At 58.9% G+C, this 21,667-nt stretch overlaps 1 protein-coding gene across 6 annotated transcripts in view; it reads right to left on the reverse strand.

Annotated features, from left to right (window-relative positions):
• The window catches only part of Kcnab2 (potassium voltage-gated channel subfamily A regulatory beta subunit 2), an 87,781-nt gene that overhangs the window by 25,760 nt on the left and 40,354 nt on the right, over positions 1-21,667 (reverse strand). For 4 of the 6 annotated variants that reach the window (XM_046424545.2, XM_046424546.2, XM_046424547.2 and 1 more), the window contains 2 exons: positions 988-1,031; positions 242-279 (listed from right to left, as the gene is read on the reverse strand). In XM_046424545.2, coding sequence (XP_046280501.1) covers positions 242-279; positions 988-1,031 — 82 coding nt within the window. Of the gene's footprint in view, positions 1-241; positions 280-987; positions 1,032-5,841; positions 6,069-16,924; positions 17,382-21,667 lie in introns of those variants that run through there. The other 2 variants (XM_058572744.1, XM_058572745.1) reach the window with 2 other exon arrangements.

The following is a 21,667-nucleotide window of genomic DNA, read 5'->3' on the forward strand; positions in this document are numbered from 1 at the left end:
GGCTTGCTGAAGGCCCCCAGGATCCTGGCTGCAGGTGGTGGCACCAGATGTGGCATCTTCCCTGGCCACTGCCACCTGGCTCAACTATTCACCGTCTCATGAGGTAGGGCCTCTCCACCACAGACGGAGGGAGGCTGCTGTGGCAGCTGCATGAACAATGCTCATGTTCACGCAGGGGACCTGGCAGCAGGCCTGGGGTGAGGCCTTGCTGGGCACTGGGGGTCAGGGGAGTCCATCTTACCTCATCAGTGATCTGGCCTCCAAAGGTCACCCATGTTCCTAGAAGGAAACACACAGGCTTAGGTTAGACAAGTTTCCAGGGAGCCGGACACCCTCCAGGGATTGCTCAGACCTCAGACTGCAGGGCTGGGGTCGGGGGCAGCACAGGCAGCCACGCTGCTCTGTGTGAGCCTGTCCCCTGTGTGTGTGGACACCTGGCCTTCTGGGCAAGCATTCAAACTGTGGGTCAACAGTCTCCAGGTGGACAGCAGCTGCGAGCCCAGGAGACCTGGGGCCTTTGAAACGTTCCCTTGCCAGGGACATGCTGCTGCGGGAGCTGAATGCAGGGTCTCCCAACAACGGGTGGGTCCCTGCTCTTGCTGGGAAAATGGGGTTAGGGAAGAAGGGGGCATACCATGGGCACCCTGGAGGTGAAGGACTGCCCATACATGACAGGGCTCTTATTTGGAAACAGGGCAAACGGGCAGCCCCTCATGGGGGAGCCACAGTGAGCGGGTCCAGAAGGAAGGATACCTGGGGCCGGGAGTGGCTCTGATCTTCTGGTGCAGGGTGGAATGTGGGTGCCAAGGGCCTTGGTTCCCCTGGCCTCCTGTGCTAAGGCTGTCTCTCGGTCCCCCTTCCTCCTGGTTGGTGGGGCAACTGAGCCCCACTCCCCAGTCCTTGTCCTGTGTGTAGCTCCCCTGATAGGGGCAGGGCTGGCCCTCCCGCAGCCCTGTTCCTTGGTGATAAAGGGTCCCCCATACTCACCGAGCCCCAGGCAGGAGACCCGCAGGCCGGACTTGCCCAGGTTCCTAAAAAACAAGCAGCGTGTGAGTCCTGAGTGCAGAGCACCAGCCAGGCCCACTGGCCAGCGCCCACCCCAGCTAACACATGTCTAACCCCGGGAGGTACGGGCATTCAGAGGGAGGCCTCTGCTCACCCACCCCAGGGCAGGTGAGTGCCCGCTGTGCCCTGGGCCCACCGTGGGCTCTGCATGCTGCTGGGGTGGCAGTGATGGAGGCCAGGGGACAGGCTGCAGTGCCGTCCCAGGAGCAGATGACGACGCCATGTCTGGCTTGGTTTCACAGAGTGTGATGTGACCTGGACACCCACAGGGTCCCCGTGGGATTTGGTGAATTCTTGGGGTTCCCTGCTGAGAAGCTGGCCATATCTGTGGCTTTGTGGGCTCTTACTTCCTTTCTCCAGGGACAGGATAAGAGATGTTAGTCCCTCCTCATCTGGGCCATGTGGCTAGGCTCTGTCCCCCTGTCTTCTTGAGGCAAGTGGTTTGGGGGGAGAGTGGGGTTCCCTAGCAGGGCAGGTTCTAGCTTTGTCCCCATCACAGCCAGGTCCTGGCTGCTCCTGCCACACACGTCCCACCCAGGCATGGCCCTGGGCTCAGCCACGGGCCCACTAAGGCACTTGCCTATTGGGGTCCACCAAGATCCTATGGGAATGGTGGACATTAATATCCAGGCTGTCGTTAGTACCCATAGGAGGCTGTGGAGGTGGCAGCCCTCTGCTGAGGACTGGCATGTATCTGCCCCAGCAGTTGGGAGCCCAGGGGCAGTGTGGGTGGTCCTCACTCTACGTTGGCAGCTGCCTTACTTGTGAGGCATTACGATCCCCTCAGTACAGATCACGCCCACACCTGGCCGCCCCCCACCTGTCTGTGGGAGAGCCTGGGGGGCAGCAGGAGCTCATAGCAGACTGGCTGGGTAGGAACGCCCCCTCCCTGATTCCTGGCCCGGTGTTTCCCATGCAACCTGGGCGCAGATGCTGCTGAGAGGATGAAAGGAGGCCCCGTGTGTGCCTGGGGCAGGGTTCACAGGACGCTGACCCACATCTGAGCAGCGCGTCTCTCTTCCCAGAGGGGCAGATACCCAAGAGAGACGGCACGGCATGCGGGAGGAGGGTGGCATTTTCCCTGTACAAAACCCCCAGTGGAAAAGTCAAATAGGATTAGTAGCTAAGTGTTCAACCATGTTGAAAAGGGAGATGAAGTTTTCGGGTTCCCCCTATGAACCGGTGCATTGTCTAACAGTGCCCTCAGCATTGGGCGCATGAGCCAACCTACAGCCACGTGTCTGGGGCCGCTGCAAAGAGGCGCGAGTTTATCACACATTCTGCAGGAGCCAGGTCTACGGAGTCATGTCCACTCTAACCTCACAATGAGGTTGCTAGGAGGGGCATGATGACCAGGTGAAAGGTTCCTCACTGTTTGGGGATCACAGACCCCTGTGGAAACAGACACAGGCTGCAGACATCTTCCTTGGGACTAGGCCCAGGTATTCACAGCAATTGGGTGTCCCCGGAGCTCTGGACACCACTGGGTGCCCAGCCTAGATCAGTCCAGGTATGTAGAGGGGGGTGGGGTCCCCACCTTTCAAAACCTCCTGCCCAGGTGACCCTGGGGGCAATTTCTGACCAGGCTGAGTTGAAGACCAGGATTTAGGCACCTTCTTTGGCCAACTTCCCTCCTAGCATAGCGCTGGGATCCAAATCCAGGTCCTCCGATGCCGGAACACACTGTGTTCAGGAGGATGGAGCAGCTTAACCACAGACAGGTGGACACAGTAAACTGGAGGCCGACCCACCTGGCCTGTGGTGGAGAGCAGAGGCACCGTCGCCCCAGCTTCGGGAGGCGTGCCCCTGCTCCCCGGGTCTCATCGATTCCCGTTTGTTTGGCCTGAAAGGGACCAGCTTCCCTGGAAGGGCAAGAGTTTCCTCCTGTGCTCTGTGGGGACCCAGAGAGTTTGCTCTTCAGTGGCCTCTCCGCCCACAGGAATAACTGAACACAACTAGGACATGCGGAATGCCGCTGTCCCCCGCTCAACTCATTTCCCTGTTAACATGATGGTATTAGTTCTGCCATCCGCTGCCAGGCTCCAGAGAGGCAATGAGAGGGAATGGGTGCCTCCGGGCAGAAGGCTCCGCACACAGCTGCTCAGTGGGGGCGGAGCCTACAGTCACCGCCAGCCTGGCCGGGGCTGCTGCTTCGCTGCCACTCCAAACTGGAGACATGAACGTCATTAGCTACAGATTTCTTTTCCTAATTAACGCTTGACAGACGATAAAATAGTTGGTCAAAACCTCTAAACACGATACTATTGGTTTTCATTAATTTGGCTCAAGTCTCTCCCAAGGCCTGGAAAAGAGGCCCATGAGGACTTCACCAGGGAAAGCTTGCCAGTGCGTCTCCCCAGGCCTCACCCTGACACTGCACCCCTGGCCCCCGAAGGACCAGAGCTGGAATGAACCAGAGGATCACAGATCTTTTAAAAAGAGGAGCTCAGGACCTGCCTCTTCAGTGTCTATGTGGGGGACAGATGGGGTCAGGTGGAAGGGGGGCCTCGGGCCTGGGTTAGCTGGTTTAGGAGTGAGGCAGACAGTGTTTCCTGATGCCGTCTCGCTGGCCTGTCAGTCTCCTGCCTAATGGTGAGGCACTGTCTGCTTACACGTCTGCTTAGCTCCCAGACTCCAGCTCCCTGTGACCGGGCCTGGGCCTCGGGGCCTTTACCCTCCACTTGGAGTGGGCAGCGGCAGGGTTCCAGGGAGGGTTGTGCAGAAAGATGTTGGTGTGATGCGGGGTGAGCAGCCCGGGACCCGGCTCAGCCCCTCGGGACACAGTGCTGCTTCTCTCCTCACTCCACGGTTGGCTCTCACGGCCGCACTGAGTACCTCTGGGCCTCTGGTGAGAATGGCACCTGGTGCTGGTCACCTCTAGGTCCCTTAACACCTGTGGGCTGTGCCTGGAGTAGCCATGGGGGAGGCCCAGCCTCCCAGGGAGGTGGTGAGGGGTACTGGGGCCGGGACCTGGTCCCTGCTGTAGTCCCTGCTGCCCCCACCTGCACCCAGGCTGTGGCCTGGTGGGGTAACTCATGAGGCTACATAGGCTGTGTAGAAAAGGGGCTCAGCAGAGGCCTTAGGGGGGGCATGCTTTGGATTCCCACTCCCATTTCAGCAGCTAGGAAGCCTCCTGATCCTACAGACCTGAATCCACCTCCCTCCACCAACGCCCCCAGGCAAAGCTCACCAGGCTCTGCTGTGTGGAAGGCTGTCTGCTCCTCCATTGGAGAAGCAGGATCTAGAAGCTAGGAAATGCTGGGGCTGGGATTTGAGGCCAGACCCCCAGGCTGCAAACCCTGCACAGCCCGGTCTTACTCTCCCTGATTCCAGCAAGTGCACACATATAGCAACACACATCCGCAGACACACACACACACACAGGGTCACACATGCACACACAGTCACTCAGGCTCTTGGAGATCTCCGATTAACTTAAAAGTCACATCAAGTAAGAGGCATCTTCACTAAAATCTACGTCTTCTATTTACAACCAGATTTTGATCCCCACTTAACAGAAGATACAAACCCTAGAGCTTCTAGAATAGAGAATTCCATTCTGGATCGTTCTCAATCACCCATCAGGTCCACTGAAGAACCTTCACCTTCCTGGGACCCAAGGTGGCTGGGACAAGAGCACAGGCTCTGTCACCCCGGACTCACCCTGAGGGGTCTCTGGCTCAGACGACACTGTTCTTGAACGTCCAGTCCACCTGCCAGGCTCTGGTTCTGGGGAGGACCGAGCTGCACATCTCAGCTATTGGGAGGGACTCTCGAAATTTCCAAGTTGTGACCAACACCAGCTACGAGTCCAGATCGTCACCCTCCGGGACAGCTAGACTGGTCCGAGTCAGACTTTCTGGCCACTGAGAAGTGGACTTGGCCCTGGCTCCTGTCTTAGAAAATGTTCTCCAGGAAACCCAGGGACCAGAGCCCTTACTTGGCCTCTCTGGTCTGTGCAGATCATGGGCCACAGACCCCTCCAGGCACTCAGGACCCTGGGCGAGTCTCACAGAGGAAGTGAGAAGAGCCAGACCTCAGAAGGGTGCCCCTGCCCCTGCCCCTGCCCCTGCCCCCAGGGGCTCTTCTTACAAAGCCGGCCTCTCTTTCTATCCTAGGAGCAAGGAGGAATTCAGGGAAGGGAGGGAGGTCCTCTCCTGGCTATTTGGGCCCTCTCCACATACAAGTCACAGGCCTGGAGGACAGGTGGGGCACTGAGTCCCCATGAAACAATGCAGCCTGGGCTATCATGGGCAAGCCTGGGTGCTGCCTGGCTACCCCGTGCCCACTGCAGCCAGAGGCCCCACTAGAGGAAGCCAGCCCGAGTCTGGTTCGAGCCAGGGAGGGCAGAGTCCTTCCCCGGCAGGGTTCCCCTGAGAGCCCCCTTCCTCAGACTCAGGCTTGTCATGGCGGCCCGGACTACCCAGCCTGTATGCCCAGGAAAGCTCAGGAGGGTGCAGGGGGCCAATGCCTGGGGTCCCCTGGAGAAGCAGGTGGCACTGCTATTGTAAGTGACCTCCAGGAAGGAAACAAAGGCAGGAGGAAGGAGAGGGGTGACCGTGGGCCAGCTGCCTCTGCAGCCTTGAAGAGGAACCGTGGCGCTGAGTGGAGCCTGGCTTTACCTCTGACCGAGCCCAGCAAGTGCTTAAGCAGCCCTCCTGGCCTCAGCGCACGCGGCCCCCGGACTGACCACAAGAGTTTTGCCGACTGTGTGGCTCATGCAGCGGGGAGGCAGGGAGGGGAGCCCCAGCCTGCAGAGCCACCCGTCCCTCCTACCTATATTTCATCCCCGGCTGCTTCATGCTGCTGTCACCAGCGCTCGGCACACTCTGCACCGACAGCTGTCCCAGGCTCCGGGCCACCATGGCCACAGCCCGGAATCTTCCATGGGTGCCCGGGCTGGGGCTGCCAGTCAGCGGCCGTCCCAGCCGCTCCTCGGGAACCCGGGCCTTGAGGCTGTGCTCGGAGCACACGAAGGACACCTGCATGTTGAGGCCACGCTCAGCTCCTGGCTGCCTGTCCCCTCCTGCTGGGCTCAGAAGGCATCGTCCTTAGGAGTCCTCCTCTGCCTGGGACAGGACTTTGTCCCAGAAGGTGAGGGAGCGTCGAGGTGTCCGCTCAGGAGCGAGGGTTTCTGAAGGCAGCGAGAGGTGGAGGCAATGCCCACGCAGGCTCCGGGAAGGGCATCCGATTTCCAGACGGTGCTAGAAAAGACCTCGCCCAAGAGCAGTGGAGACGGCGGTGGGAGGCGCCCTTTCCCTGGCCCTCTCACGTCCTCCCCTCCCCGCCAGGTTCTCCTGGTCCTGCGGGGCTCTCCTGCCCTCCTGCCCGGGTGCCTGGAGGGGCTGGGCTGAGGAACTCTGGCTGGGCCAGCAGTCGCCTGCCTCTGACAGGAGGAGGAAGCCCCCTCCCTGCGTCCTTGTCCTCGATGCCGACTGAGCCCTGAGTGGTGGCCACGGGGCTGAGCTGGGCCACTGTGACTGCCCACTGTGACTATGCGGGGGCAGAGGCTCAGGGGGTCTCGGGAGCAGCTGCTTCCCTGGCTTCCTGGCTCGCGGCGCTGGCTCTGCGCACGGGGCTGCTGAGGCTCTCACTGTGTCAACGAGGTGGCCAGCGAGAGGTGCAGGCAGCCGCTGGAGATTCATTATTAATGACGCAGGATGCACAGCCGCCTGCCCTGCTGGTCCCCGGAGGCCAGCACTGGCTGACCCGCCAGCCGAGGCTGGGGCAGGAGATGCCGGTTCCGGTGGAGCCTCCGGATGGAGCGCCTAACTCCACGTGCTCCAGGCAGTCGCCTGGGGAGGGTGGCTGGTGTGTGTCTGTGTGTGTGTGTGCGCGCGCGCGTGTGCGTGCCCAGGCTGAGTGCAGGGAGAAGCTAAATCACCAGAACCATGAAGAACCTGATGTCTTGATGACAGTGACACAGATGACCAAGGAAAGAAACTGGGGTCAAAGGAACAAAGGGACAGAGGAGTTCCAGCACTTGCCCGGTGCTTCTCTTACTGCAGACACCAGCAAGTACTTCTAGAAAGAATAGGGATTAAGTGAACGAGCCCCCCCCCCCCGCCACTGCGCCCGTCCTCAGCACCAGGAGGGGCTGGCCTTGTCCTCTGGTCCTGAGCAGCCCCTCTCGCCTGGCAGGACGGGCCCTAGCCAAAGCTTGCCCTGCCAGGTGTGGTTAAGAAAGAGCAGGACAGTGCCCAGACAGGAGTCTGGTCTTGGGTGAGTGCTCACCAGCTAAAGCCAGCCGACCGCCCCCATGCACTCTGCTGACCCACAACACCAAGGAACAGCCTCCGACCGCAAGTGTCAGCAACGGCCCAAGAGTGAGGTTGTCCCCTCCCCCACAGCTCCCCCATGGGTGGGCACAGCGCTCGGGTCCTCCCCATGAGCAGGCAGCAGCCAGCCCAAGGGGTCCTGGACCCGGGAACAGGGGCCAGGAGGGAGAAGCCTCCACCTTGGCCAAGGATGCCCTGGTAGGTCCCGGGTGATACCTGTAAGAGGCCAGCAGTGGCCTCTTGGGACAACCTGCAGGCCCAGCTCTGCCTTCCTCCTGCTGGTTGCCACAGGATTAGGCTGGCCTGGGCCCTGGGTTCTGGGTGGGCTAGAGCCCTTTCCAAGCCCTTTGGGTAGGGAGGGACAGGGTGTGGGGAGAAGGGCAGTGCTGACCCCAGGTGCAGCTGAGGCTGAGCCTCTTCTCTAGGCTGGACCCCAGGACCCAAAGACAGTGGGTCCTGGCCTTTTGGGTACTCACAGGCCTGCCAAGGAGGCCACACTCGGAAAGGATCCTGCCTGTGCCCTTTCCGGGGCTCAGGCAGCCCCTCCTTTGGACTCTTAGTCCTTTGTGAGCAGGGGCAGATCCCAGCTTCCCCTAATTATGCAAACCCTGAGCCCAAAGGGAACTCATTCCAGCTAATATCATGGCTCTTTCAACACCTTCCCAGTACCTGGAATCACAGGTACTCACTCCCAGGGCACCTGAGTGCCTGCCTGTGCCCCGTGCCCTTTGGCGGTCACCCCCCAGGGCTGGGCTGCTCACCGCCTGACGAGGACATTAGGAGTGCAGAGTCCAGGAGCCCCCCCAGGCCTCCCACAGCAGCAGCTCTGGCCCTGCAGGCTGGGGTTTTACCAAGAGCTCCGAGTGTGAGATGTGGATACCCCCACTTCACTCCCCTGCACAGCTCTCGGAGCACTGGCAACCTGTGGGATATCTCATGAGGGCCAGGGTCTCTCTGTCCTTGAGGGTGCTTGGAATCAGCAAGCAGCCAAGTGTGGTCCTGGGAACCCACATTCCATCTGCCTCACCATACAAGCAGCAGTCCCTGCCCTGGGTCCCACCAGGGAGCTGAAAACATATGCCCACACAAAATCACAAACACAAACGTCCCATGACAGCATTGTTGACAATAGCCCCCACGTAGAAACAACCCCCATGCCCAACAGCTGACAGATGGGTAAAAAAAAAAAATGTGGTTTATCCAGTGGAATATTATTCAGTTCAAACACATGCTCCATCGTGGAGGGACCTGGAAAACATGCTGGGCAAAAGAAGCCAGTTACAAATGACCCCAATGTACGATGTCATGTGTACAAAGTACTGAGAATAGGTAGATCCACAGAGACAGAAAGTAGATGAACAGTTGCTGGGTGGAGGTGGGAGAACGGGGTTTCTTTTTTGGCCGGGGGTGGGGATGAAAAAGTTCTGAAATTGTAATTTTTGCACAAGTTAGATCACAGAAACCATTGGACTGTATGCCTTAAGTGAATTGTGTGGTGTGGGAAGGACATCTCAATAAAGCTGTGGCCCCCATGGGACCCCAAAAGCCTCTGGGCTTTGTTCCTGACGTTCCCCGTGGCGGTGCCCTTCCTGCCTCTCTGCCTGTGAACTCCAGTCTTCTCGGGCTCCAGCTCAAAAGTGTTTGGGGTGCAGCACAGGTAACTCCTCCCTTCTCCAAGAGCCACCGACCCCCGTCTCCCCCAGGGCATCGGGAGGTGGGTCAGTGTGGCATCTCCCCTGCCCAACAGAGTCATGGGCCCAGAGCCTCTCGAGACATATGGGCCAATGACCCGAGGAAAGGCTCAGGGCTATTTTTGGCCACCCAGGGGCCATGAGCAGCTGTTGGACAACGGCCTCTCGTGGAGGAAACGGTTTACTAGTGCCCGCTGTGGTTCTTGTGCGAGAATCTAGAGAAGGTGTCTCCGGAGCACCGGGCTCCTCCGAGCGGCCAGCGGCTTCCCTGTGCTGGAAACAGTCTCTGGAGGGCCTCCAGCGGGTGACTTGGTGCACAAAAACCAACCTGGCCTTGCTTTCCACTTGCCCTCTCCCCATGTTTGCTATTTGAAAGATTCCACCGTAGCAGATTCATTTACGGAAGCCACCCACAATCCTTTTTGGAATTGGGTGGGTGTGGGGAAAAGTGATTTTTCAAAATGATTCAATATAAATTCCACATTAATATTGCAGTGTATCACGATCCCTGAAAATTGAAGGCAGGTTGACAGCTGTGTGTCAGTGGTAACACTGGGAGTGGTTTCGTTTCCCAGGGACACTGGGTAACGACGGAGGTATTTTGGCATGCCACAGCTAGGTGGGGTTTGCTGTTGAAAATAAGTGGCTGGGGATGTTGACCCTAACAGAACACTAGCCAGCCCAAGTGTCCACAGTGCTGACGCCCAGAGAGCCTGTACTAACCAGTCCTGTGTTGTCGCTCAGTGACCACATCATTCTGGGCGGGAGGCGCTTGGGACGTCCATGTGCAGGGGACAGGTGCTGGGAGGCCAGGGGCTACCTTCCAGACAAAAGCCCAGAAAGTGGATCTTGGGCCTTTGAACCCTTCCCTGCGCAGGACAGAGGTGAAGGGAGGAGCCCTGGAGCAGGGTGGCTGGGAGATTTCCATTTCTTTGACTTTTTCTCAGTTTTGAAGCCAAAGTCAAGGCAAACAAAGCAAGTAAGGAAGGGATGTGGCCTTGTGTGTGCCTAGCCCCCAGGTCACAGCCCCACGGGGGCAGGACGAGCGGAGCGCTTCATCGTCCCCGGCCCTCAGCTCCTGGCGGGGGGGACTGCCTCTGGGCTCCGGCACAGAGCTCCCTGGTCAGGGCCCTGGTTCCACATCACTCAGGATGCTGGGGACAACTTCACCTGCAGAGGGGGTTCTCTCTCCCATGTGCAGGACCCCAGGTGCCAGCCTCTTGCTCACGCTGGCTTCCTGAGGTGTGCACCCGACAAGGAAGATTCTGGAAGGTCCAGATATTTTTACTTGAATGAGCAGGGTCCCCTCCCCAAACCTGCTCTGGGTTGGGGGTGGCAGGTGAAACACGGCGTGGTGGGACCTCAGGAAAGGTGTGTAAACACACTTGGCGCTGCCCAGGTGACGTGCTGGGAGCCACAGCCGGCCACGTCCACCTAATGGCGCCAGCTCTGTGGGGGTGATGCCCTGAACACACAGCACATAGCTCCCAACAGTCTGAAGGTGGTAGCAGCACGCAGGCCACCGGTCTTTATGCCTAAACTCCCGTGTGGCCCCCTCAGGGCGCCTTTGGCTCCAGTGGGTCCTGTGCGCCCTGGAAATTGAGCCCGACAAGGATTCCCGATGCAGAAGAGGATGTGCTCTGGGCTGTGGCCACCTGGGCTGGGGCCAGGTCCTCGGGGGCTCTTCAGGGCCTGCTGGGGCCCAGCGTGTAGAGGACCTCAGCAGTCACCATGCTCCGGCACACATCAGCACTGCCCGCTGGTCCACACTGCTACCAGCCGTCTGGGAAGCAGCCACAGCCCTGAACCCTTCTCAGACGAGTGGCTTCTCCACGGAGACCCTCCAGAGGCAGCAGTGGCAGCAACAAGGGCTCCAGCCTGACCCCAGTTCAGACCAGTGAGAACCCCGAGCAGGAGGGCAGGGGTGGGGGGACTGCCCCTCCAAGGTCAGCACCGTGCCGTGGGGCAGAAAACCGCTGAGCAGAGAAGGTGGCCCGTGTGGCATCCTCGACTTCCATTTGTCCAAGACAGGGTCAAGACGCACAATGTTCTTCGAAAGTCCCAAGGAGTAGCAGGTGGAAAGCGAATGCTTGACCTGAACCTGGGCTGGCCACAGTGAAACGCCACCCTACAAGGGCCCCCCTTTCAGATGTGTCCCAGAGGGGAAGGGGTGGGTCCCAGGCACGTCCTGGTCCCTTTAAGTTGGCTTGGGCAGAAGTTCCATGTGTGGACAGTGGGCTTGGGTCCAGGAGAGGCTGCCGGGCTCCTTCCGCCTCTTGTACCTGCTGACATCTCAGTGAAGCAGACAGTTCCAGCTGTGATCACCCTGAGGTGCGGCTGCCCCACATAAAAGCTCCGCTCTCTGTCCATGCCACGCTCCCAGACAGCATCCCTGGTGCCCAGCTGCCTGCTCAGCCACTGGGGTCCAGGTCTCCACCTCAGGAGGGTCTGGAGAGATGGAAGGTCGGGGCTGAGCCAGGGCCTCCCCCAAGAGGCAGACGGCTCCCGGGGGAAGGGGCAGAGGCCTACCCTGCAGAGAGTGAAGCCTGTGAGGCTCAAGGCCCGGAGCAGACGTGGCAGGGACGGCTTCCAGAAGCCCGAGTCCAGCCACTCCTCCGGGGGGGAGCAGGGCTGTGTCCTGAGGAGCTGGGGGCCAACCCAGTGGAGCAGTTTCTCAGGACAGAGGACCGCAGGACGGGTGGCCTTCCCTGGGGAGGATGGACCAGTAGGTAAGAGCTGAAGTCCTGGGTGTCAGGTAGCTGAACAGGCCTCCCTGGGCCATCCTGAGCCGAGCGTGCCTGAGGGCTCGCGCTCGGCCGTCTTCCCCAGGAAAGGGGAGTTGGCAGCACCCGGGAGCATGGGAAAGCTCTGGGCAGGGAGAGGGCTGGATCTGGAATGTGGGGTGTGACCGGCACAGAGCTGGCCAGCCTGCCAGGAGTGGAAGGTTGTAGAGGCTTGGTGTGGTAGGAAGGTGGGGAGACAGGGAGCAGGGAGGCTGGAGGAACTGTGGTCAGATGTCGCCCCCTGGGGGACTCGTCCAGGGCCTGTTTTATGGCTGGGCTGCGTGGATGGTGCCAGTCACACTGGCAAGCTGCAGGTGGCACTTGGACAGGACCCTCCTGGTTGCGTGTGGCTTCCCAGGAGGCTGCTTTCCCTGTCCACCTCCTTCTGCTCCTCCTGCTCACCAGGAGCCCATGGTCCTGCTGGCTCCCAGATAGGAGCAGTCCCCAGAGGGAAAAGGCAAATCAGCGGCCAGCAGGCTGACCCGCTTCCTCATTGGTGCCACTGACCAGGCAACGGTGTGACGCCCTGACGGCCCCTTTCTGTTCCTCTTCCACCCTCAGGCGCACCCTTTGAGGTGTAACAAGGCCAACAGTGACCGCCATGGTGCCAGCGTGGGGCTGGTGTCCCATCCTCGATGTTCATGACCTGTGCTCTTCACAGAGTGCCCGGGATCCCCGTGGCTGCACCAGGCGGGTCAGTTACAAGGCAATGACCCGACGTGCACATCAGGCTCTTGGCACTTCCTCCACTTCTGTCTGACAGCCCTGCCGGGGAGGGCAGGGCAGGGAAGCTGGGGCTGGAGAGGTCCAGGAACAGTCATCCCAGGTCTGGGATGGCCACTGAGGCTTGTCTGGTGGTCACTGGCAGCAGACGTGGCCCGGCAGACACAGGCCACACAGCCGCCAGGCTTGGTCCTGGGCAGGCCCTCCACTGAGGCCCCGAGCCTGCCAGCTGGCCCACTCCCGCCCGATCCTGTCTTGGTGGCCCTGCCTGGCTGGCCTTGCGGCGCCCTCCCCAGCCTCTTCCTTTGGCATCGGCTTCTTGTCCACCGGGCACGGACCTGCATCTTCCAGTGCGACTGTTCCCACCCATGAGACTCCAGGCTGGCTCAGGTTCCTGGGTTCAACCACTGGAGGGCAGGAAGGTCCCCTCCCAGGAGGGGACAGGCTCATTTCTGTCTCACAGGAGCCGGTCCTGGAGGCTTGAGTCAGGCCCCTACCTCACTGAGTTCTCAGGACCATTCCGAGAGGGGGTGACTCTGTTCCTCACTTTCCAGAGGAGGAAGCTGAGACATGGAGGGCCAGGTGACTTGTCTGAGGTCACACAGGTAGCCGGCGGGGAAGCCAGGCTCCTCCCTGGACAGTCAGTGATGTCTCCACAGGCTCAGGGTGTCCAGTTAGCCATTGGGACCTGTGGTTGGTTGAAATGTGTCCCAGAAGACACACTTAGGTCCCAAGTCCTGGCACTTGTGACTGTGATCTTATTTGGAAATAGGATCTTTGCAGGTGGAATCAGGTTAAGAGGAGATCATTCTAGATTACAGTGGGCCCTACAGCCAATGACTGGTGACCTTATACAGAGGGGGACATTTGGCCACAGGAAAATGGAGGCAGGGATCAGAGTAACACATCTACAAGCCAGGGATGGCCAGGGACTGCCGGCAGCCACCAGAAGCTGGGAGACATCTGGATTGTAGACACCTAAGCTTTTGTGGTTTTAAAGCAGGTTGTTATGGCAACCTTAGGAGAATAAGACCAGGCCGTCCTCAAGGTGGCTGCCCCCTTCTAGCCCTTGGCCCCTCTTTCCCATGATGCCCCCCTTCCCACCTGTCCTCTAAGACACAGCTGGTGCCCAGCTCCCCCAGGAAGCCTTCCCTGGGGCTGGGACCTGTGGCTAAGGGGTCAACTTAGTTCCATTCTATTAACTCAGCAAACAGCCGAGAACGTCTTGGGCAGTCTTCCTGGCTGGTGGTCACTGCCAGGCATCCGGAGTTGGTAAATGCTGGACTCAGGACTCCTGCCCTCCCAGGAAGTCAAGGGTTACTGCCCAGAGTCACCTGGGCTGCCGAGAGAGGCTCCAATCCTGCTTCCTGTCCTGCCTGCCCACCTCAGGAAGCAGCAGGACCCAGACGCCGCGGCAGGGCTTTTGTGGGCATGGATTAGGCCATGGCCACACAGCTCAGAGAGGCTCGGAACGTCCTGGGAACGGACAAATGCTCGGCTCTCAGAGGGGCACAGATGGGCCAGAACAGGCCAGCCCAGGGCAGGGCGAGAAAGACAGCGGCAGGGAGGACGGCGAGGGCCCGACAGGGGCTAGTTCAGAAAGGGTGCTCAGGTGTGGGCTGGGGCAGGAGGCAGCCACGGGGACAGTCACTTCAGAGCATCAAGGCAGTTTGCTTAAATGACAAGAGTTGAGGACGGTCTTAAGTAAATGGCAAGCTGATAAGAAAGCTCCTGGCTTCAGCTGCTGGCTCAGTTTAGCCAACCCAACACCCAGGCTGGGAGCTGCCTCTGGGCTGCGCTGAGCAGCGTTGTCTTCAGATGCCACCATTATTTCGGCAGCACTGGGGACTGAACTTGGGGCTTGTGCATGCTAGGCAAGTCCTCTACCATTGAGCTGCACCCCAGTTCTTTGAGATGTCACCTTTTTTTGGGGTGGTAGAGGATACCAGGGATTGAATTCAGGGGCACTCGACCACTGAGCCACTTCCCCAGCCCTATTTTGTATTTTATTTAGAGACAGGGTCTCACTGAGCTGCTTAGGGCCTCGCTGTTGCTGAGGCTGGCTTTGAAATCACAATCCTCCTGCCTCAGGCCCCGGTGCTGCTGGGATTACAGGCATGTGCCACGGCGCTTGGTGAGATGTTACTTTTTTTATATTAATATTTAAGACCAAGGTTGACCGAGTCCTTGTCCAGTCACCAATTGGGAAGACTTCACCCCAGAACAGCATTCAGCTTTAGGATCTTTAAAAACTGATGGCACGAGTCAGTCACCCAGTGTAGCGGCAGCAAAATGGAATTCACCAGACAGAGCAGGGGCCCCAGGGGTGGGCCAGCCCTCGACACCCATGACTGAAGGTGTGAGTTGCTTTCTAGACTCCTCGGCCCCTTGGGAGGTGCGTTTCCTTGGGCATTTCGGCCCCGCAATTGGTCCAGCAATGCTATGGACTCAGATGTCACATGGACATTTTCCTTGGGACATGGGACAGAAAGATAGGTTTCTCCATCCTGTGTTGGCTTCCTGGGTCTGCCAGGGCAAAGCACCACAAAACGGGTGGAGGTAGCTTTACCAATCACATCGGCCAAGACCTGTGGTCAGGTCCTTCCTACTCAGCTCCTGGAGCTCTCCGTCTTGGTCTCTCTGGCCCAGCGCCTGGGCGCCTTCCCATCTCCGCCAGTGTGCCCAGAAGGTTCTCCCCACATCGCCTGCCACATCCTCTGATGGAGCCTCTCTCAGATGGCTCATGTCACTTCCTCACATCAGTCTCCTTGCCACCAGGGCCTGCGTGTTATCTGAATTGCAGCCTTGGGACGGCTAGTGCCTGAGGGTGGGGACCTGGTTGATCTTGCTCACACAGTTCCTCCAGGCTCTAGCACACTGCCTGGCCCCAAAGAGCTTCTCGATACACATTTGCTGAACACGTGAAAGTATCAGTGAGCATCCAGGACAGAACAGCACAAGGCACAGCCGCCCTCTGGAGGAATCCGTCAGAATTAGGAGCTCAGCGGTGGCCAAGCCAGTGTCCATCTGTGCTCTCCTTACAGCCGCCTTTAGAATATAAGGCCTTAAAATTCTGCCATCTAATGGATTCCCAGAAGAAGTGCTTTGTTTCTTTAACTACAACCACATGTTCAGACAATGGGCGGAAGGACCAAACCCACTGCCCAAAGGGGCACAGGATAAAAGTCCAGGCCTCAGTTTACTCTCCACAAAGCAGCCAGAAAAGCCCCGGGGCTTCTGTTCTATGGGAGCCAAAGCTTTAGGGCTGCTGGATAAATTTCAGGACCCCAGTTCAGAACTTCAGATAAATAATGAGCAACTTTCCTATATAAACATGTTCTCAATATTGCATGGGGCATATTTATACTAAAAAAAAAAAAAAAGACATTTACCTGAAATTCCAGTTTACTGGTCATTCTGTATTTCATTTGCTACATCTGGCAACCCTGCCAGGCCTGGGAGGGGAGGGCCCTCTATACCCAGATGATAAGGGCTCGCCCCTGGAGGCACAGCAAGCAGAGCTGAATATGGGTGACCCACAAGGATTGATAAACAAAAACCAGGCAGCTCGCAGGTTCTTTGGCCAGGAGTCACTGGCTGAAGAGCTGTCCCAGGTGCTGAATTCAAGGATGAATGAATTCAACAGAATGTCTTTTTGTGGTTCCAAGGAAATTTATACCTGTCATTTATGCCTGTCAATCATACCGGTAGGATATTTAATTCACAGTCTTTCCTATTATGGCTACAGTTTGATGCAGCCAATTCAGAGATCACCTGCTAGAAAAACCACTTCCCATAGGTACAGCCCTGTTTAAGGACATAAAGGAAAAGAACACATTGTCTCCAGAATCCAACCCAGGTCTCTGCTGCCAGAACGGATTTGCCATTAGAGATGGTGAATCGATGTGTTTTCACTAACTCATGTTTAGTCAATGCCCAATGACGAGTTCGTCCCGACGGAGTTGCAAAAGACACCTGCAACAGCGCACCTTCTGCAAAGCCCACCCTCCAAAACTACACTCTTTTCCCAGGAGAACACACCAAGGTCTTATCGGTGCTCATCTTTGAATAGCTAGGACTATGGCAGGATTTTGGTTTCTTCTTCGAATTACTCATCAGTTCAGATGAGTAATTACTCCCAAACCTACCCATTTTCTAATCTTTCTCTAAAGTCTTTTGGGGATGATTCATTCTGTGAAATAAAACGGTTTGTTGGGTTTTTCCACGTGGTTGAAATGTGAAAACAGGATATATTTACCCCACTACACAATAAAAATGTTGTTAGCATTTCCTGGGCTGCGCCCCTTGCTCCTGCAGTGCTGGCTCACAGGCCTCCTCTGATGTCCCCAGGATTCCCTGCCCTTGGCCCCTGCCCGGCCCTTACCGATACTTCATGCCCGTGCGCTGGGCGGTGCAGCCGTCCAGGGACAGGCCGTGCATGCGGAGGAAGCTCTCCATGTTCCTGGCCTGGGCAGCCGCCCGCACCTCCCGCAGCCGCTGCAGCTCCAGTGTGTCTGTCTGGCGGACGGGGTGCAGGGCCCAGTCCGAGTGGTACCTGCTGTTCACGCTCCGCAGACTCTCGCTGTATGTCATGGACAACATGGTGCCGCCTGACCCAGGAGCTGCCACTGTCCAGACGGGAAATGCCGAGTGGGGAGGGTTAGAGGTTGTGCCGATGCCCCTGGTGCCCCAGGCTGGCTGGCCTGCCGCAGGGGAGGAGACAGCCTCAGGGAGACAGGCTCCAACCGGAGCTGCCGCCATGAGGCCTTGGCGCCTGGGGGTGGGGTTGGGACCCTGGATGAACACACCCTTTGGCAAGGAGTCTCTGTCCTCAAGTTGGTACTTTCCAGGAGCTGAGCTGCCCCCTCTGTCCCTGCATCCACGAGACAAGCACAGGCCAAGCTGCATTCCAGGTGGGAGTGCGGCACTCCAAATGTCCCTGTGGAAACTGAGGTGCAGGAGCATGCGGAGCCCGAGCCCCCAGTACTGAGGACCAGTGTCCCCACCCGACGGTCACTGGGTGCTGCATCACGGTGCCCTCCTGGCTCCTGGGGCAAAACCAGGCAGAGGCTGTCCCTGGAGAAGCAGCACAGGGCACACCTGCCAGTTGGGACCACAACTCCACATGCCAGGGGCCCACCCAGGGAGGCTCTGTTTACGGGACTTGTGAAGGGCAATGCCATCCACACAGCACATTCTTGCCTGTCAAAAGCACGTGTTGCCAGCAAAGCTCTTTGGGCTTCATGCTCCCTGACATTAAGGATGTCACCATCCACAGTTTTGCAATAGAAAGAGGAAGGAGGTGGGTGACCTGGGGACACAGGTTGGGGTAGGAGGAGTTCAAAGCTTACACGTTAAGGACCATTGCTAGATTCTCTTCCTGAAGATGAATGTTCACCCTCAGGAAAAAACACAGGCAGCATGAGTGTCCATCAATAGGGGACGGATGGCTACACAATTGGCAGCCCGTCCATAGAGTAAAAGTCTGTCCAGCCACAAAGACTGAGGTGTCCTCACATGTCTGACATGTGCACAGGGGCCTGGCACAGTCACCAGAAGGTACCCACAGGAAGACCCTGTGCCAGCTAGCTCAGCTGCCCAGAGGATCCTGGAGCCTGGCCTTGGGAGCTCAAAGGGAACTAGCACTGTCCCATCTTCTGCTCCTGGAGAGGACAAGTGTGATGACCCCTGGGAAGGAGCTGGGAGGGCTGTCCTGGGAGCGGAGGCAGCTGCAGAGGTGCTGGTGTGGTCCTTGGGGGCAGAGGAAGTTGCCCTGGGCTGGCCTCTCCCTTGGGTGAGCTCAAGGGGTCAGCCTGCTCAGTTTCTCCAGGTGCCGGAGGAAAGGGCAGGAGTCTGAGATGAGTTTTGAGTGGTGGGTCCTTCCAGGAGGTGGCCAGCCTGGCTGACCTCTAACCACCTGGCCCGACCTGAGTATGCACACAGGGAAGGGCCACTTCCAGGAGCCCTGCAGCTGCCCCTCTCACAGAGGTTTCCCTGCAAGAATCTGTCTGCGTCTCACTCACTTGTGGGCACTGCCGTGACTGCTCTTCTCCCCCACCATGGTCCTGGCTCAGAACAGGTGGCCAGAAATGCTTATTGAATGTGCAGCTGAGCAGGGAAGGGGCTTGGAGAGGAGCTGGAGAGAAGGATGGGCAAGGGGTTGGGGGGCCCTGCAGGGAGTGAGGGGAGCAGCATCTAAGCAGGTCTTGGACCCCACTGCCCAGGATGGGTCTGGGTGGTGCCTCCCCCAGGGTGGGCTGCTGTACAGCTGCTCAGGGGCAGCCCCTTGCCTGGCTGGGCCCCCTGTGTGCCCTGCGTCTCCAGCAGACCCTTGGCATATCCGACTCTGTCACACCCCGCACTGTCGGGAGCTGCTGCACAGACTCCTGCCTGTTTCATTCCCACCCCTGAAGGTCAGGTCTGGAGACAGGGACTCTTCTGTCTGCTTTTCCTGCTGCCCCCAGCAGTGTCCTGTCCCCAGCAGTGCCCTTAGTGAGCACGTAGGAACTCTGGGCTGTGAAAGGCCAACCTGGCCTCCATTCGGGCTCTAGCTGTGGCACTGTGCTGTCCCCTCAGGTCGGGGCGTGTTTCCCATGCCAGGACTTGTGCTCACGGTTGGTATCCTTGGGGGAGGGGCCTGCAGACCTGATGCTAGAGCAGGCAGAGCCGCCTCTGGCATGAAAGCCCCCTTCCAGAAGAATCAGCCTGGAGGCAGGCAGGGGGCCCAGCCTCAGGGAGAGGTTGGTCCCAGGAAGTGGGGCTTGGAAACCCACAGGCAGCAGCACGGGCCCCTCTTCCTGCCTGTGCCAGCTTCTCCCTCCCTATGGCACACGCAGGGTGGCACCAGGCAGCTGCTTCCGAGGTGGCCTTGTGGCTCGCTGCCAGCCCTGTGTGGGCAAATGGAGGCCACTCCTCACCTCCCTGAGTCCCCGTTCGGAGAGAAGCCAGACGGGCAGGCTGCAGGGACCAACCCTTCCCGAAAAGCAGGGCCATCTCAGACGCACACTTTCCCAGCCAAGCCCAGCCAAACCCCGATCAATAGCCATTAGCTTTCAAGACATTAACCACAAAAAGCAGCCCGGGTCTGGCTGGGTCCTGGAAGTAGGCCCAGGCTTACTTGACAGCGTGGCTGGGCTACCAGGCCCAGGACCGGGGCCGCCTCGGCTGTCACTCACTCTGCCACCCAGGCAGGCGCCTCGATATCTCCAGCCTCCATGTCTGACATGGGAGGAGCCCAGGCCTCTTCAGTCTGCCTCGGGCTGTGTGATGAGAGGCTGGACAGCTGGGCAGGAGCTGGGGCGCAGCAGGGCACACCTGATGGAAAGGGGCCCCCACCTCTGGTGACAACAGGCAGCAGGGGAGATGAGCTACAATTCAGCTGGCAGGTGGGTGGGTCTCTCTGGGAGGGGGCAGGTAACCAGAGGCTGCAATGAGTCTCAAGTCCCGGGCAGACACCAGCCGTGGCTGGGAAGTGTCCAGAAGCTAATGAGGCCCCTGTCACAGGCATGCGTGCCCCTGGGCAGATGGTGCAGGGGATTGTGGAGTGGGTAGGAAGGGAGAGAGGGCAGGAGAGAATGAGCCTCAGCCACGGCCTTGGACAGCCACGGCCTTGGACAGCCACGCGGCCAGGTCCCGTGGGGACCCCTCTGTGGGGCCATGGACTCCTTGCTTGTGATCATCCCTTGTAGCAAGTCTCCCCGCCCTGGGAGCAGGCCTGTGGGTGCAGGCCCTGCGACACAGGGAAGCCTGGAGCCTCCTGCCACAAATGTGGTGCAGGGACTTGTGGGCAGAGGAGTGGGTGGACGAGGGGGCCCCTGGTGTGAGGTGGGGGCGGTGAGAGCAGAGGCCTGTGCCCATGAGGTGGTCCATGCAGGGAGGGCCCTTGAGGAGCTCTGGGGAGCAGCTGGGGGGTCTTCCTGGGGAAGGAAGGACTCTGTGTGCAGATGGCACGGCAGGGCTGGTGGTCACCACGCTGCCTGGGACTGCATGTGGAGGGCAGAGTTCATCTCCTGGACCCTCATGCGGGGGCTCTTCTCTGGGCTTTTTCTGGAGGTGATTCTAGCAGAGTAGGGTCCCTGTATAAAGGGCCCAGGTGAGATGTTGCCAGGGAGGACAGAGGGGCTTCAACCTCAGGTCCCCCACCTCCTGAGATCGAATGTTCCTTGACCCTGGACCTCCGATCCACAGCACCCCAGCTGCTTTCCAGGGTTAGGTTCTCCAAGCTCTGAGGCTACCCCTCACCCTGCTGTCCGGAAAAATTAGCCCCCTCCTCAATAGCCACTGCTAATCACAAGTTCTTTCCTGTCTTCTGCAAATCTATTCTTGTCAGCTGGGGGGCTCCAGGGAATTCACGCGAATCAACACCGTGACATGGAAAAATGAAACGGCGCTGTTAACCTCGTTAAGCCACCAGAGCCGCTGCCTCCCGCCAAGCCTCCTTCCACCTGGAGTCTGAACTGGGGTCTGCTCACGGACAGCCACCGCAGCAAGATGTGAGGCGGAGGAGGAGGCCTGGGTGTCCCTGTGCAATGATGACATCTGTCTGGAAACCAGAGGCACCGCCACAGGTCTGGAGAGTGGGGAAGGAGGGAAGCGGCAGCATTCGCGGCACCACATCAGCACAGAAGCAAAATCATTTTCGCTCAAGAACCATCAGCAAACAGAGGCCCAGACAAGCAGCCCCAGGTCCCTCAGGCACGCGCTCCCTAAACAGACTCTTCAGACGGCCCCAAACCTCCAGACAGCGTTCACAGCCAAGTGCAAAAATGCTGACTGGTCCGCGGTGAGCCCAGCGAGGCAGGAGCTCCCACCGTGCCTCCGGTGGACAGGAAGGCCAGGCGGCGCTGGGCAGGGCGGGCAAAGCAGGCTCAAGCGCGGGAACACCCGGGCGGCGGGCGCTGCCAGGAGGGAGCCTGGCCACCCTCCTCCATCCAGCGCTGGTCATCTGGGTTTACCCGGGGCCATCCCTTCCTTGAGATTCTCTGCTCTGAGAAAATGTGGAGGGTCTAATTGCAGATCAGCCCAAAGCTTCCTGAAACACCACCCGTTATCCCAGTTCCTGCCCCGGGTGGCATCCCCCCAAGCAGGTGGCCGCAGGTTCGTTCCTGGGGCTGAAGGGCCGACTCAC

This window comes from Marmota monax, unplaced genomic scaffold, assembly GCF_021218885.2.
Source record: "Marmota monax isolate L192 unplaced genomic scaffold, Marmota_monax_Labrador192_F-V1.1 WCK01_AAM20220418_F8-fsc00080, whole genome shotgun sequence".
Taxonomy (NCBI): domain Eukaryota; kingdom Metazoa; phylum Chordata; class Mammalia; order Rodentia; family Sciuridae; genus Marmota; species Marmota monax.